The sequence below is a fragment of the Chenopodium album genome, chromosome 2 (genome assembly GCF_948465745.1).
Source record: "Chenopodium album chromosome 2, dcCheAlbu1.1, whole genome shotgun sequence".
NCBI lineage: Eukaryota > Viridiplantae > Streptophyta > Magnoliopsida > Caryophyllales > Amaranthaceae > Chenopodium > Chenopodium album.
In genome coordinates this window covers 80260448-80274837 of record NC_137835.1, presented here as the reverse complement: position 1 = coordinate 80274837, position 14390 = coordinate 80260448, and the positions used below count along the sequence as shown (strand labels likewise).

The 14390-nt window shown below is 34.0% G+C and overlaps 2 protein-coding genes and 1 pseudogene across 2 annotated transcripts; 2 read left to right on the top strand and 1 right to left on the bottom strand.

Annotated features, from left to right (window-relative positions):
• Positions 1-2133: 2133 nt before the first annotated feature.
• LOC145602642 (uncharacterized) lies at positions 2134-7704 on the top strand. Its single transcript, XM_081658814.1, has 8 exons — positions 2134-2410; positions 4262-4758; positions 5243-5408; positions 5492-5542; positions 5649-5831; positions 5979-6078; positions 6243-6880; positions 7162-7704. Exons 2-8 carry the CDS (start codon positions 4295-4297, stop codon positions 7510-7512), a joined length of 1953 nt encoding a protein of 650 aa, XP_081514940.1. The 5' UTR covers positions 2134-2410; positions 4262-4294; the 3' UTR covers positions 7513-7704.
• An 818-nt stretch (positions 7705-8522) lies between these two features.
• Positions 8523-11321, bottom strand: LOC145589364 (LIM domain-containing protein WLIM1-like). The gene is made up of 5 exons (XM_081645904.1): positions 10959-11321; positions 9715-9811; positions 9588-9625; positions 9177-9266; positions 8523-9076 (listed from the first exon to the last, which is right to left on the bottom strand). Exons 1-5 carry the CDS (start codon positions 11094-11096, stop codon positions 8780-8782), a joined length of 660 nt encoding a protein of 219 aa, XP_081502030.1. The 5' UTR covers positions 11097-11321; the 3' UTR covers positions 8523-8779.
• Positions 11322-13858: 2537 nt separating this feature from the next.
• LOC145577063 (large ribosomal subunit protein uL6m pseudogene) lies at positions 13859-14188 on the top strand (annotated as a pseudogene).
• Positions 14189-14390: the final 202 nt, after the last annotated feature.

Sequence of the window (14390 nt, the reverse complement as noted above, 5' to 3'; positions counted from 1 at the left end):
AGAGGTTACTTATATAAATTACTTCAAAAGTTACTTGTATGAATTACTTACTCAATGGTTACTTATTACTTATTCAAGGGTTGCTTGTAGGCCTCATACCAAACCAGTAACACCCTTGACCAAAACCAGTAACACCATACAAGTAACCCCTGACCAAACTAGTAACACCCTACAAGTAACCCCTGACCAAAACCAGTAACACCCTACAAGTAACCCCTGACCAAACCGGTAACACCCTACATGTAACCCCTGACCAAACCAGTAACACCCTACAAGTAACCCCTGACCAAACCAGTAACACCCTACAATTTTTGACGTAGAATGTTCGATCTAAGATTCCACGAAGAAAATGAGCTCAAATTTTTTTGGTTCTCATTGATTTCACTACTTCAAATGTTGTTGACGATCTTAAGGATAATTAATCACAATTTTTCATAGCAATTTGACACCTAATTTCTACAATTTCGGGCTTTAATTGCACCAATTTGACAAAGAGGAGAGAGAACATGGGTGGAGTAGAAATATGCTTGTTGATGATGTGTGGTTTGACTTGAAGAAGAAACTAAGAAAAGAGGAGAGAGAAAATGGGTGGAGTAGAGATTTTTTTTTTTTTTTTTTTTTGGGTGTTTAGAGAGCCACAAAGGGGTGGAGATATGGTTGTTAATGATATGTGGTTTGGCTTGGATAAGAAGCTAAGAAAAGAGGAGAGAGAAGAGTTGTGATATTTAAAAAAAATAAAATAAAAATTGTGGTTAGCCACACCGTGTGGCCAGCCACATAGAAAAATTTGTGTTTGCCACATAGTTTAATTTACACATAGTTTAATTTACTTCGAGAAAGTATTCATAATTTCACTAATAACAGTAGTTGTTTATTTAAATTTTTGAAAGATAAACAATTACATTGAAAAATTGATATTAATTTTTTAAAATTACCATGACATGGAACTTAAGCTAATTTCGTATTAATTATGAGTAAGTAATACTTCCTCCGTTTCTATTTAGTTGACGAGTTTAATTTAGACACATATATTAAGGAAAGGATAGAGAGAGAATGAAAAAGTAAGTGGGGGTATTTTGTAATAGTTGGACTTGTGTGGACCCGGTCTACAATAAATTATTGTAGACCCAAAATTTGACACTTTCAAATAATATAATCACATTCTGGATGATATAATCACATTTTTAGATGATATAATTATCTTTTTGTGCAAAAAGACTTGCGTGGACCTGGTCCACAATAATGTTATTGTGGACCCGAGATTTATACACACGCAACTGACATTATATTGAACACAGTAACCTTTAATTTTTACATAGTAACCCTATTTTTAATATAGTAACCTTTATTAAACTTGTATAACGTATAATATTATTGTGAACTTAAAGTATAACGTTATGACCCTAATTTTAACATAGTGACTTTTATTATTCATATTAACCGGTATAGAAAATATTTTATTAAAAAAATTAACCTCTTATAGCCTATATATTATCAAAATGACTTTTATTTCAACATAGAGACCTTTTTTTCTATTATAGTGACTTTTTTTTAACTAATAAAACAACCATAGTTTTCCTAATGTTAGTGGTCTACAATGAATTAGTGTGAACCAGGTCCATTTAAGAATTTGTACTTTTTGTGAGTCATATTTTGAATTATATAATCTCATAGTAAATCATTTAATGAGATTATTTAATTATCTTTAGGATGATAAAATTTAAAAATCATCTTTTGAATGATGTAATTTATTATTTGATACTTTTTATAATGATAAATTCACTTTTTGAGTGATACATATACATAATAGTTTCAGGATAATATAATCACTTTTGTAGTAATATAATCACATATTGTATGATATAATCACATTCGTATGATATACTAGAAGGTTGGGTCTACAATAAGTTATTGTGGACCGGGTCTATTCTAGTCTTTACTGTAAATGCAAGGTAAAAAGGTTACCCCAAAAGAAAACGTGTTAACTAAGAAAAACTTACTAAAAAAGGAATACATATCAACTTAAAAAAAACAAAGGTAGAGTTGGTGGACCCTCATTTGCAACCCAAAAAAATGAAAAAAAAATGTAGTCGGTGATCATTGTGAAATTGAATTTTAATTTTGGTTTCTGCATCTTACACACAATCATGTTAATCCATCAAATTAGAAATGTGTGCTTAAAAAAAAAAAAAAAAAAATCAAAGTAAAAGTGATTAGCGAAAACGCGGAGATAACCTAATTCAGATCTAAAATCTCTTTCTCTCTCCACCTTTCTGATCACTCTTTCTCTCTCCTCCATTGCTTTGCTTTCCAGCAATCTACCCATCAACATCTACTAATTCCGATCTATTTCTTACTGCAATTCTTCACGAAATTCGCCGTTAACACACTTCGATTTTTACTGCAAAAGGTTAGATTTAATCTTTGTCTTTTCATTTGATTTAATTTCTTAGCTTATCTTTATTCTTCAATTCCATTATTTATAGTGTTCTTTACCTCATAATGTTTGTTTGGTGTTAGTTACAATAAGTAGATGTGAATTATCCGATCAATTAGTTACTAAGCTAGAATGTAATTGCATTTGATTTATTTGTGTTAGATGTTTTGGATATTGGAATTAAGTTTGTTATGGATTGAAGCTACTTGCTGAATTTCTGATCGGGTTTTGTATCCCGACGACCCATTTGGTAGGCGGTAATAAATCATAATAATACTTCGTATTATATATTTGTAATTTTGTTCGGAAGAACTTGTATGTCAGTATTCCAGGGTTAGGGTAGGTATAATTGCAAATTTGTGTTTTAGATTACCGTTCATGAACATTTGGGGTGTGGTATTGGGAGAATTATTTGAAGATGGTAACTGCATTGCCTTATCTTGATGGACTTGTTTTGGAGATGGAATAATGCAGAAAGTTTTCTTGGCGAAATTACTCGTAAAATTCAATCTCATCACGGTCTTAACTAGCGACTTATATGTGTTGCAGGATAGTAGACCAAATCTTGATGGAAATTGGGGTACTATTAAGAAATGAATTAAGTAGCTTACGCTATAGGAAGGGAAGTACTTTTGCTGTATGTCGTTGTTGTAATGAATACGTGCACCTAATATAACCTGTAGTACTTGATTAATGGAGAAAGGTGTTTTGGATGGGGTTATTGGTTTCGGGGGGGGGGGGGGGGGAAGAGAAGAGAAAAGGAGAGTCCATGTAAGGTTGGTTTGGAGTCATCCTGCTGTATGTAACTAGATGGACAAGAGTGTGAGGAAAAGTAATAAGGAAAGGCTTAATAGGTCCACCATTCCACAAATCTTTCACGATGAGGGGAATCAGGTACTAGGATATAACCATTGTCATACAGCTGAAATTATGATAATGGCTGCAATTCGATTAGTGGGATTTAGAAGGGAGGGGAAAGAGAGGAAGATATTGCGGTGAAATGTTATAATAGCTATTATGTGGACCAATTGGTTAGAACGGGATGCACAAAATTTTTATGGAGGTACTGCTTCCTGTGTTAGATTATGGAATGAAGTTTCTTTGTTAGCATCTTTATCGGCAAATGCAGGTGGGGCTTTCACAAATTATTCCATTGTGGAGATACAAAGGAACTGGGCTAATGTATGATTAAATTTTGTGAACCTTTACAAGGACACCTCGTCCTCTAGTTGTTTTCCTCTATTAGAAAAAAAAGTACCAAGTTATAAATTGATTCAAACAATATCAGAAAAATCTGTAAATATATCATTTACTTACCTAACATATTGACATCTTGTCTAGTAAAGAATGCCAGGAAGATATAGTATCTTGGCCAGTTGGCCTTGGGAAATGGCTTATTAATAAGCAGTCTGTGATTTAGTCATTTAGGCTCCGACGAGAGGTGAACATAATTTTTATAACATTTCGGCAGCAGAATGCAGTCTGTAAATGCAATCCAGTTGAACATAATTTGTGCATTGCATAGACTGCATTGCTGCCCTCTTGATTCGGCAGCAGTCTGTAAATGCAATCACAAGAGTTAATGCAATAAAGTCTGTACTGCCGAATCAAGAGTGCAGCAAACACTTTGCAATAAACTTTTGTGTATTGCAATGCAGTCTGTAAATGCAATCCAGTTGAACATATTCAAGAGTGCAGCAATGCATGAAAAATTAATTGCTTGTGATGTATTCATATGTATTCTGTAAATTTTCCTAAGATGAAGAAGTTTACAGCATTATTGGATGGTTAATGCTCGCAATTAACTTTTGTGTATGCCTGCAGTGTGCTTTATTTCACTTGTATTGAGCACCAACCATGTGGAAGTTTAAGCCCTTTGCACAGAAAGAACCAACAGGACTTGAGGGCCGCTTTTTTGATGTCGGTGACATTAAAGTTCATGTCAAGAATGTCATTGCTGAGGGAGGATTCTCTTGTGTTTACTTGGCTAAGGATGCATCGAATGCATCAAAGCAGTATGCTCTAAAGCATATCATATGCAATGATCAGGAATCAATGGACCTAGTAATGAAGGAGATTAAAGTGATGAAATCTCTCAAAGGACATCCTAATGTAGTTACTCTTTATTCTCATACTATATTGGACATGGGTAGGACGAAAGAAGCACTTCTTGTGATGGAATGTTGTGAGAAATCTCTGGTAAATGTCTTGGAGAGTAGGGGAACTGGTTACTTTGAAGAGAAACAAATCATGGCAATTTTCAGGGATGTTTGTAATGCAGTCTTTGCAATGCACTGCCATTCGCCACCAATTGCCCACCGGTAATAAGCAGTGTATATGATTGGTTATGTACTTATGCCAGGTTATTGTTTGATTCATTAATTAAAGTCATCCCTGTATTCTAGCAACAAACTCTGCTGTTCCTGGTAGCTAGCCTGGCTCATAGACTCTTGTGTGGCACCTAAGACTCAAATCTGAAACCCTTCCGCATCGCATGGCTATTTGTGGCTCTTAAAATGAATATTGTGATATGCTTACATGTCTTCTCATAAAACTTATCAACTTAATTTTTTTTAATTTTTTTTTTAATTTTTTTTTTTTTTTTGTGAATATAAATAATTTATTGTCTTTTAAGTTTTCTTTACTTCTTTTCACCCCCAAGGTTGGTAATGCGGGAATAGTTTCTTTTCTAGTGTCTGAAAATTAGAATGGCAGTTGGCTAGATTTTATTTTTGTCATTTTTAACACTTTAGTGTCAAACTGCCCACTGCTAACTGTTTCCTTTTCCTTCATTATGTAATTCAGTGACTTGAAGGCAGAGAATCTTTTGCTGGGCTTAGATGGGCTATGGAAATTGTGTGACTTTGGTAGCACCTCTACCAATCACAAGCGCTTTGAAAAACCTGAAGAAATGGGCATTGAAGAAGACAACATAAGGAAGCACACAACCCCTGCTTATAGAGCGCCTGAGGTTGAAAGCACTTTCATGCATTTATACTTTGCATTATAAATCAAAATCTGAACTTGACATTTTCATGTTTTCTTGTCTGGAAGATGTGGGATCTTTACAGAAGAGATCTCATTAGCGAGAAAGTGGACATTTGGGTAAGTTGATTTTCCAAATGTTTGTCTATAAGCATGAAACTGTATCATCACAGGCTTGTACAATTTATGAGTTAGCATCTAATATATATCTCCTTGCTTTTGCTAGGCTCTTGGTTGTTTGCTTTACCGTATTTGCTATTTCAAATCAGCATTTGATGGCGAGTCAAAGCTTCAGGTTCTGAATGGAAATTACCGTATCCCTGATTTACCAAAATACAGTGCGCCTATCACTGATTTAATTCGAGACATGCTCAACTCTTCCCCAGAGTCCAGACCAGATATCACACAGGCAAGCACTTAGCTTGATTGGCATCTCCATGAACTTAGGTTAGTTTAGATCATCAGTATCGATGATATAGGTACTGTTTTCTTAATAGTTAGCACTATTGTCAGTGGTGTTAAGGGGCTTTTCTGATTGTGGTGCTCATGGTTATAGATCTGGTTTCGTGTCAATGAGCAATTGCCTGTTGGATCACAGAAGTCATTACCTGATCGGCCGCCTCATATGCGTGAAACAGCTTCTGACATAACTGAAGGTATTCAGCTGTCACTCACGTAGATGTGTTAAAAGATTGGTGTTAACTAATATGTTAAAGTTTATCGTTTTGAAATTATAGGGGTTTACGTCAGCTCATATTTTAAAATTTGAACATAATTCATTGAAGTTTTAAATTTGTGACAACCCTTTCGGTTGCACTAGGTATCTCCAAGATTATGTCGAGGACTCCAAATCCAGTGCCTCGGAGAAGCCCGCCACCTGTACCATCATCAAGTGAAGCTACTAATTTGTCGACTTCAAACACTACTAGGGGTGGGCTTGTAGGCGGTGCTTTTTGGTCCACAGAGCATGCTAAGGATACTCTTGTCCCAGAGGAAAGAGGTGCACCGAAATTTGATGATGAAAAGCCGTCCCAGAAAGAAGATAGGAGCCGGTCAGAGAAATATAATTTGCATGGTAAAGCCAGTCCTTCTGGGAGGGAAAATAGTCAGGCTAATCCAATGAAGTCTAGTAGTGCCTCAACTTTTGAGAATGAGGCTTTCAACAGCTTTGTTGCTGATTTTGACACATCTAAACTCAGTCCTACTGGCAATGACACGAAATCAAAGAAGGATAATTCCTTGGAAGCTGAGATAAATAGACTACAGGAGCAATTGAAGCAAGCTAATGCAGAGAAGGCAGAAATTACTTCAAAGTATGAGAAGCTTACTGCAATTTGTCGATCACAGAGACAAGAACTACAGGAGCTGAAGCAAGCGTTGGCTTCCAGAACTCCTTCACCTAAAATGGAGTCTACGAGGAATCAACCATCCTCCAGCAGTAAAGTCGCTACTTCTCAGGTATCAATCCCCCCCCCCCCCCTCCCCCTCTCCCCCCTTAACATACACAAAAAGAACTCTATAACAGTGCGGAGAGCTTTATTGGTAATAACCTTAAAGTATCAATTTGTCTTCCAGAAAACCTAAACTTTCGACATACTATGAGTTACTTAAAAGCTATAAAAGCTACACATCTTGTTATGAAACATCACATCTTTCCTTCATGGAGATCTTTCGTATAATTAGTTGTAGTAAATGTTCAATTTTTTTGGTTTTAACATAGTTTACTTTGATCATGTCAGAGAGCAAAAAACGAAGGCACAGTGTTAGAGCTCCAACAAGGTTTGCTTGACAAAAATTCCACAACCCCAGAATTGAAATCATGGCAAGCATTTTCCCCTTCACCAACATCTCAAGCTGATTCATCTAAATCTGTTAGGACCAGGAATGGTCACTCTAGCAAGCAAGGTGCTTCAACTGGATCAACCCAAGATGGATGGGGATTTGAAAATGAAAGCTTCACTGCAGTTCCTGCTGCTAGCTCTAGGATCACTAGATCTGGCGAAGGTAGTACTTCCCTACGTTTTGGGGATTCAAATAAGTTAGCAAGCAAGAATACTGCTTCTCAACCAGCTGGCTGGGCTGGGTTCTAAGTCTTCTAACTCAAAAGGAAGAATACATATTCTCTGTAAGCCTGTAATACTTTTGTTCATATAATTTTGCATGAGAAAACATCATTTCTCTTATTCTATGTAGCAACCGTCTCTTAGCCAATTGATGATTTTGTGTTGGCTATTGACTCACAGTTATAATCTACTTATAATCAATGTTGCTTTCATTTGTTATGTCTGTTTTATAATTAATAGAGATGATCACGCTGAAATTTTATTGAATTACGTATTTATCCCAAGTAGGTATACCATTAGAGGAGAAATCCTCTGTTGCAATGTACTCTGTATGTCAGATATTGTATTATCCTCTATTTGGTGGTGTAATTATCAGGTATAGCTATTATGTGATGCACAAATAGTTGTATATGAAATCTTTTCACATTGATAGAGTTTCCTTAGCCCGACTACCTGATTATTTAAAGCACAACTACCAAATTCAACAACAGAACTAACATATACAGGAATCGGGAAAAGAAAAGAGCAGAACTAATGAAGTTTCAGGTAATACGTATTGACATTTTTCATTGACTATTGCCATCTTCCTATCAGGTTAAGGATTAAACCGAGCAGCCCAACTCAAGGATTGAATATCTGAATCGAATCACTGCCCTGAATACATAGGAGGTGTGGGCTACAGTTCGGAATAACTAAGAACTGATACTGTCATACTGATCAGCCAAAAAAATACAGTGATGTACGGTTTGAAGGGAAAAAAAAAGTTTGGGTTTATAAAGGCAGACAATTCATTAGAATAAGGGGAAGCAATAGTAAAAGCCACATTTATAATAAAAGACTTTCAAGTTTTATTTTCATTTACATGTAAGACTTAATATTAACAATATATGAAGTACTAGTACAAAATATACGGATCAAACATGGCCTATTCATGAATGGAGGGAGACTGTATAATTATTTTGAATCCTATAATAATAATTGTATACTACATACAATTTCTAGATTTCATGACTTGTCTGAGAAGTTCAATAAGCTGATAAACAAACAGTTCATAAACAACATGACAATGAAGTGCTGATGCTACAAAATTCACTCGAGAAGAGAAGAATTCAAAGGCGAGAAATACAACACTAGTATAAATTGTTTATGCTTGAAATATGTATAAAACACGCGTGGGAAAATTCTCTCAGTACTATACTCATTACTCAGCAAGCTGCATTTCACTCTGGAAATTACAGAAGTAGCATCTTCTGAAGCAAAGATTACATTATAAAGATAAGCATATAAGGCTTTTTCAGGCCGAGGCCACTGTGTTCTCAGTCACCCCTTCAGCTACTCCGTTTGCAACACCATTAGTAACTTCACTTGTAACCCCATTAGAAACTCCATTTATTACCCCATCAGAAATTCCATTAGCATGATGTTGAGTTGCCAATTGACTGAAGTTACCCTTTTGTTTGAACAGCTGGGAGTGATGGTGTCGACAGTACAGACGATGCTCATGGGCTACATAATTTGAAGGACTGATAACACATCCTCCATGACAGCATCTGAAGCATCCCTTGTGATAAGAACTGCCATCAACTGCTACCTGAAAGCCGAAATATATATACCAATTACCATTCAATGCTCAGAAAGCTTTAGATATGATATGAAATGTAGAAATTACAGTAATTAAATTCAAGTCTCACCTTTTCGATTGGATAAACTGTTTTCTGGCAAGAGACACACTTCTCTTGAGTACCACCAAACATGCTAGAGACTTTGCTACTGGTTTGAACCTGCTCAGATCATCAATTTAGACAGTATAATGGGATAAAGACGATTAGACGATAAACTTACTTCTGCTACAATTTTTTTCCTCCTTTTAAACCTTTCTAAGATTAGAGGCAGAAGGCCTTCCCATAGAGTCCGGCTAATTGCATAACAGTTAGTCGAATAACAGGTGGTCAAATGATGATTGTAGCCTAACTTGTTTAGCTACAGTTTGTTGCTTACTAAAGGTTTTCAGGATGGTTAGAAAAATTGACTTCTTTCGAAAAAACATAAGAGGAAAGGAAACATCAAGAAATAATAAGCCACTTAAAGCTTAACCATCTTACCTGTTCAGAAGATCTCTCTCTTACAGCTCTTGGAGCAGCTGCAAAGAATAAAAGCAACAAAAGCGTTACTAAAGTGTAGGTATCGCGATGCATTTGAGAAACCATAAAGAGGGAAGAAAAGATTCACCTTCAAAACTTTTGTCCAAACTACCAGTCATCTTGAAAAGCTGATCAAAGTGAGGCTTGCAATATAACACCCCTTCAAATGAGCTATAATTGTGCAGCTGCAAAAGGAAAACAATAGCAAATTAAATTGCAGAATTTATCAGACAAAATATAATCCAAACTAATGAAAAGAAGTTTGTACGAAATAATATGAAACAGAAAAGCTCAATCATATCAGACTTGGCAGTGTAAAGTTTAATGGCATTGTCAATGTTAACCTCAAAGTTTTTTGAAATATGCTACTGTCTCAGACTCATTAGAGTAAAGCTGATCAAGTATGTTTCAGCCTGGCCTGATTATACCGGGCTTGGGTGCACCTTTCCTACCCCATCCCGAAGCAACAGGCTGACTTATTAAGCCACCTACCCGTCCATGATCATTACAAGTCCGTGCTTAGTTAAGACCATCATAAAACCTAATTTTTGTACTACCTCCGCTTATTATTATTCGCAACAAAGGGGTATTATTTGTGAGATAAAATATTTCTTTGTTGCGAGCAATAAGAACCAGAGGTAGTATTACAATCAGTTAATTGGAAGAAAAAAAAAAAAATGGAGAGGGTACTTCATTGAACAAGAAGTAGTGTCTATAGTACCACTTCCAATACTTTATTGAGCATCCAGTATAATCTAGCTGTAACAACCTTAAATTACATTAAAAACAGTAAAGTAACTGTCATTATTACAGAGGATTTCAAAAACTGAACACTCCACCAATCTAGAAATCTCTTATTATTGATCCACAATTATCTTTGGAACCTAATCAAATTCAATCTAGTTAATATAAATAAAGTGTCATTAAATTCAAAAAGATCCTTTTGTTCACCTAATTTAAATTTAGGGAAAAAAAAAGGTATAATGATCTTATTTGTTCACCTACCCCAAAACACTCAAAAATTGAAAATGAATCAAAAAATTAATCTTGACCAAATAAAATAAAAACAAGTTCAAACAATATCAGAGAATACATGATCAACATCTTCAAGAGATAAACTTTGAGTTATACAATACCTTTTTTTAATCTATTGAACATAACTAATATCGAATTCGAAAGGGTGATTCAAGTTGTTCATCTATTAAAAAAAATTGAAATGAAATAAACCATTCAATAAACATTAACAATCAAATTTGAAAGGATGATTCAGGTTACATAAATAACATAGAAATAAATGCAAATTAAAATTTCCATTAATAAAAAGAAATAAACCTTGAGGGTGCTCTTGCAGTGATGACATCTGAAACAAGCTTTATGATAAACTTTACTGTCAGCTGTAAGTTGATCAACCAAATATACAGTCTTTTCACAGGCTTTACACTTCTGAGTTGTTCCTCCAAAACTTGCCATTTTTTTTTTTCCTGACACTTTGATTCTGTGATTAATTTCACAAAAAACCCAGAAAATTTGAAGTAGAAAACTTGTAAACTTTTCTTTCTTTGATGCTTTTCTTTTGTTCTACCTCTTTCTCTCTCTAAAATTTCTTTAGTTGAAGGACTTTTTGTTGCTCTGCTTTTATGTAAAATATGACTTTGGGTGCTTATGAGATTATGACAAAGTTTGCATATGTTGGAGTTACAGCTCAGACTAAACTTATTTTCAAAAACTGCAAAATTTAATTTAATGCCTCTCATGTCCACTGCTGACCTGGGGTTATTTTTGTCATTTCGCATAATAGTCATAGGCATATTGTACATTTGTTCTTATCTAGCAAATCGGTGGTCGGTTGATCAGGTTGGGTTCGGGTTGGGTACTGTACTTTGTATACCTATAGTAGTATACAGTATGATAGGTCTGTGCTTTTAAAATTAACACTTAAATTTTTAATTGAACTATGTACACGTTCAGGTCATTTTTAGATCGAAGGTGGGTTAGGAATATGTGAATTAGTCTCAATCTTCGGATTTTAAGTGCATTTTATGAATAACTTATGCATAATGAGCCAAAACTTTGTGCTCGGTTTACTTTTTAACTCCTAACATGTGTTTTTATAGCATCAATAATATAAATTGAGTTTTTTTTTTTTTATTTTTTTTTTATTTTTTTTTTATGAATAGTACTTAATGTGATCTATTGATTAACCTATACTAAAGCAAATCATTTCATGACACTGTCCACTTCTTATTCTAGACATATGCAAATAAAATCAGCAACAATAATTTATCACAGCAAGTTGAATTTAATCTTTTTTATATTTTGACAAAAAGTTGAATTTAATCTAGTAAAGAAATAAAAATAAGCAACAATTTAATAAAGTATTTTTTATTCTTTGAAGGGTCTCATTGACACAAGGATTTTATAATAACTTTTACTAGGTCTTAAAAAAAAAAAAAAAAAAAAAAACTTTTACTAGGTCAAATGGCGCAAGTAAAATAAAACCCAATTATATAGGTTTGCTGGTTTGGGTGGTTTATGTTGACACTATTATTAGGTCAAATGACGCAAATAAAATAAAACCCTAAACCCCTTATACCATACTTCTAAACCCTAAATCCTAAACCCCTAAAGTCCTCACTTTCTTCTCATAGGCAATTCGACACTACTTAGCAACAGTCTTCCGGTAAGCCAATATCGATCACAATTTCACAAAATTAATTTTATTTATTTTATAGCTTACTAGTGCCTGTTAATCAGTTTTATTTTGAAATTCATATTGATTTTTTTTTCAATTTCTCATGTACGAATCTAATTTAATAGATTGATCAGAAGGAAAATTTTGATGGTTTTTTTTTTTTTTGTTTTTATGATACTTTTTCAAATTTTTGTCGATATTGATTAATGATTTGATCCTAAATAATGTAGTAATTATGATTTTGCAGTTGCTAGTATGTGTGATCAACTATTAAAGGATAGTTTAATCACTTTTCTTTAGTGATGAACGGATGATGATGTGATGTACAAGAGTGCTTTAAACTTGAAAATTTGTAGAATATACTTTTAAATTTGAAAGTATTGAATGTTTTAATCATTTTTTTTTTTGGTCTTATATTGGAAGTTTGGAACTAGTCCGATTATTGGTCAAAGATTTGGGTCTATGATTGAGACCTTCCAAATGAATAAAATAAAATAAAATGGAGGGAGAAAGTATAAAAGAGAGTTAGGGTCTATTCTGTTCACCTTATTTTTCACTTATTAGGTTAAGTTTAGATTAGTTTAGTTTAGGAAAAATAAGTTTTAATAAGGATTATCCAAGTACAAATTACAACTAAAATAAGTTTTAATAAGGTAAAATAAGTTCAGAATCAAGTGAATAGAATTTATCCTTACTATGTATGCATTTTGATTAAAGCTTCAAACCTTCTGCTTATAATGTACTCCCTCCATTTTTTTACATGTTGAAAATAGGATTGCGCGGAGTTTTAGAAGATTTAATAAAATAAGATGATAGTGGGGGTAGATAAGGTTATTATTTTGTTGAAAAGTAAAGTGGTGTGAGAGGAATGAGTATCATTAGAGGAATGGGAAATGATAAAGTAAAAAATAGTGAATTAGTGTGTACATTATTGGCTATAGATATTCTAGTATTATTAAATTGTACTCTCTCCGTCCCATAATTACAGGCAAATAACTCTAAAAAGTACGGTTTTTAAGGAGGATGGAAAAAGTAGAGGAATATTGTATGAAAAAAGATAAAAAGTGAAAAATGTTGTATTGGGATAATAAAAAGTAGAGAATATTGTATAGAAAAGTTAAAAAGTAAGTAATGATTGTTTGGGTATGTGTGTACTTTGTATGAAAAAGAGAAAAAGTAAGTAATGATTTTTTAGGTATATGTTATTTTTAGTAATAGGAGGAACATTTTGGGACACCCAAAATAGTTTATTTGCCTGTAATTATGGGACGGAGGGAGTACGAGATTTTCAAAAAGGAACTATTAACTTATAAAAAAACCTAAGAAAAAAAAAAAGTGGGAGTATAAACAATGTATCTGTACAACTGTAATAAGTGTTCTAGCTTGATGAAAGTTGTAATCTTGTAAATATGTTCGTTCTCTAGGGAGTAGCGGAACTTGGGAAGTTAGATGCTTGTTCAAGATTATGCATTGTGTTGTTTGTTTAATTTCGTGTTTGTACTAGTTTTTCATTTGAAGGTGAAGATCGAAGTACTTATGTATGGTTTTACCTTTAAAATCGGTTAATTTTGAGTTTAGTGGGATCAAATGGAAGCAAGGTATATATTTCCGAATCCTAAGGCTATTAGGAAAAGGTAACAGAGCAAGAGCTGAAGCAGATGGTCGCTTGTTGCGCCTAAAACTGGGTTACGGCCATGAAGTTGAGTTGCCAGTTCCGCCTGCTGTTCGTGTCTTTTGCTTTAAACTTGACAAAATCTGCTGTGTTGGAATCGATAAGGCAAGAACGCTTCAGTTTGCTGCTACTGTTAGGAGTGTTAAGCCACATGACACATACAATGAAATAGGTATACGTTACAACGATGAAGCGTAAAGATGAAGCCTGGAAAGAAGGGCAGATTAAAGAAAAAAGGTTACATATTCTGAGATGGTATATGTTACTGAAATGCTGAATCTCCATGAGAAATTTAGATTAACTCGAATAATGTCTATCTTTGAATTTCATGTACTACCTCCGTTACATATTATGTGCAACTTTGGAAATTTTTTCTCTTTCAAATAATACCCTAAAGTTG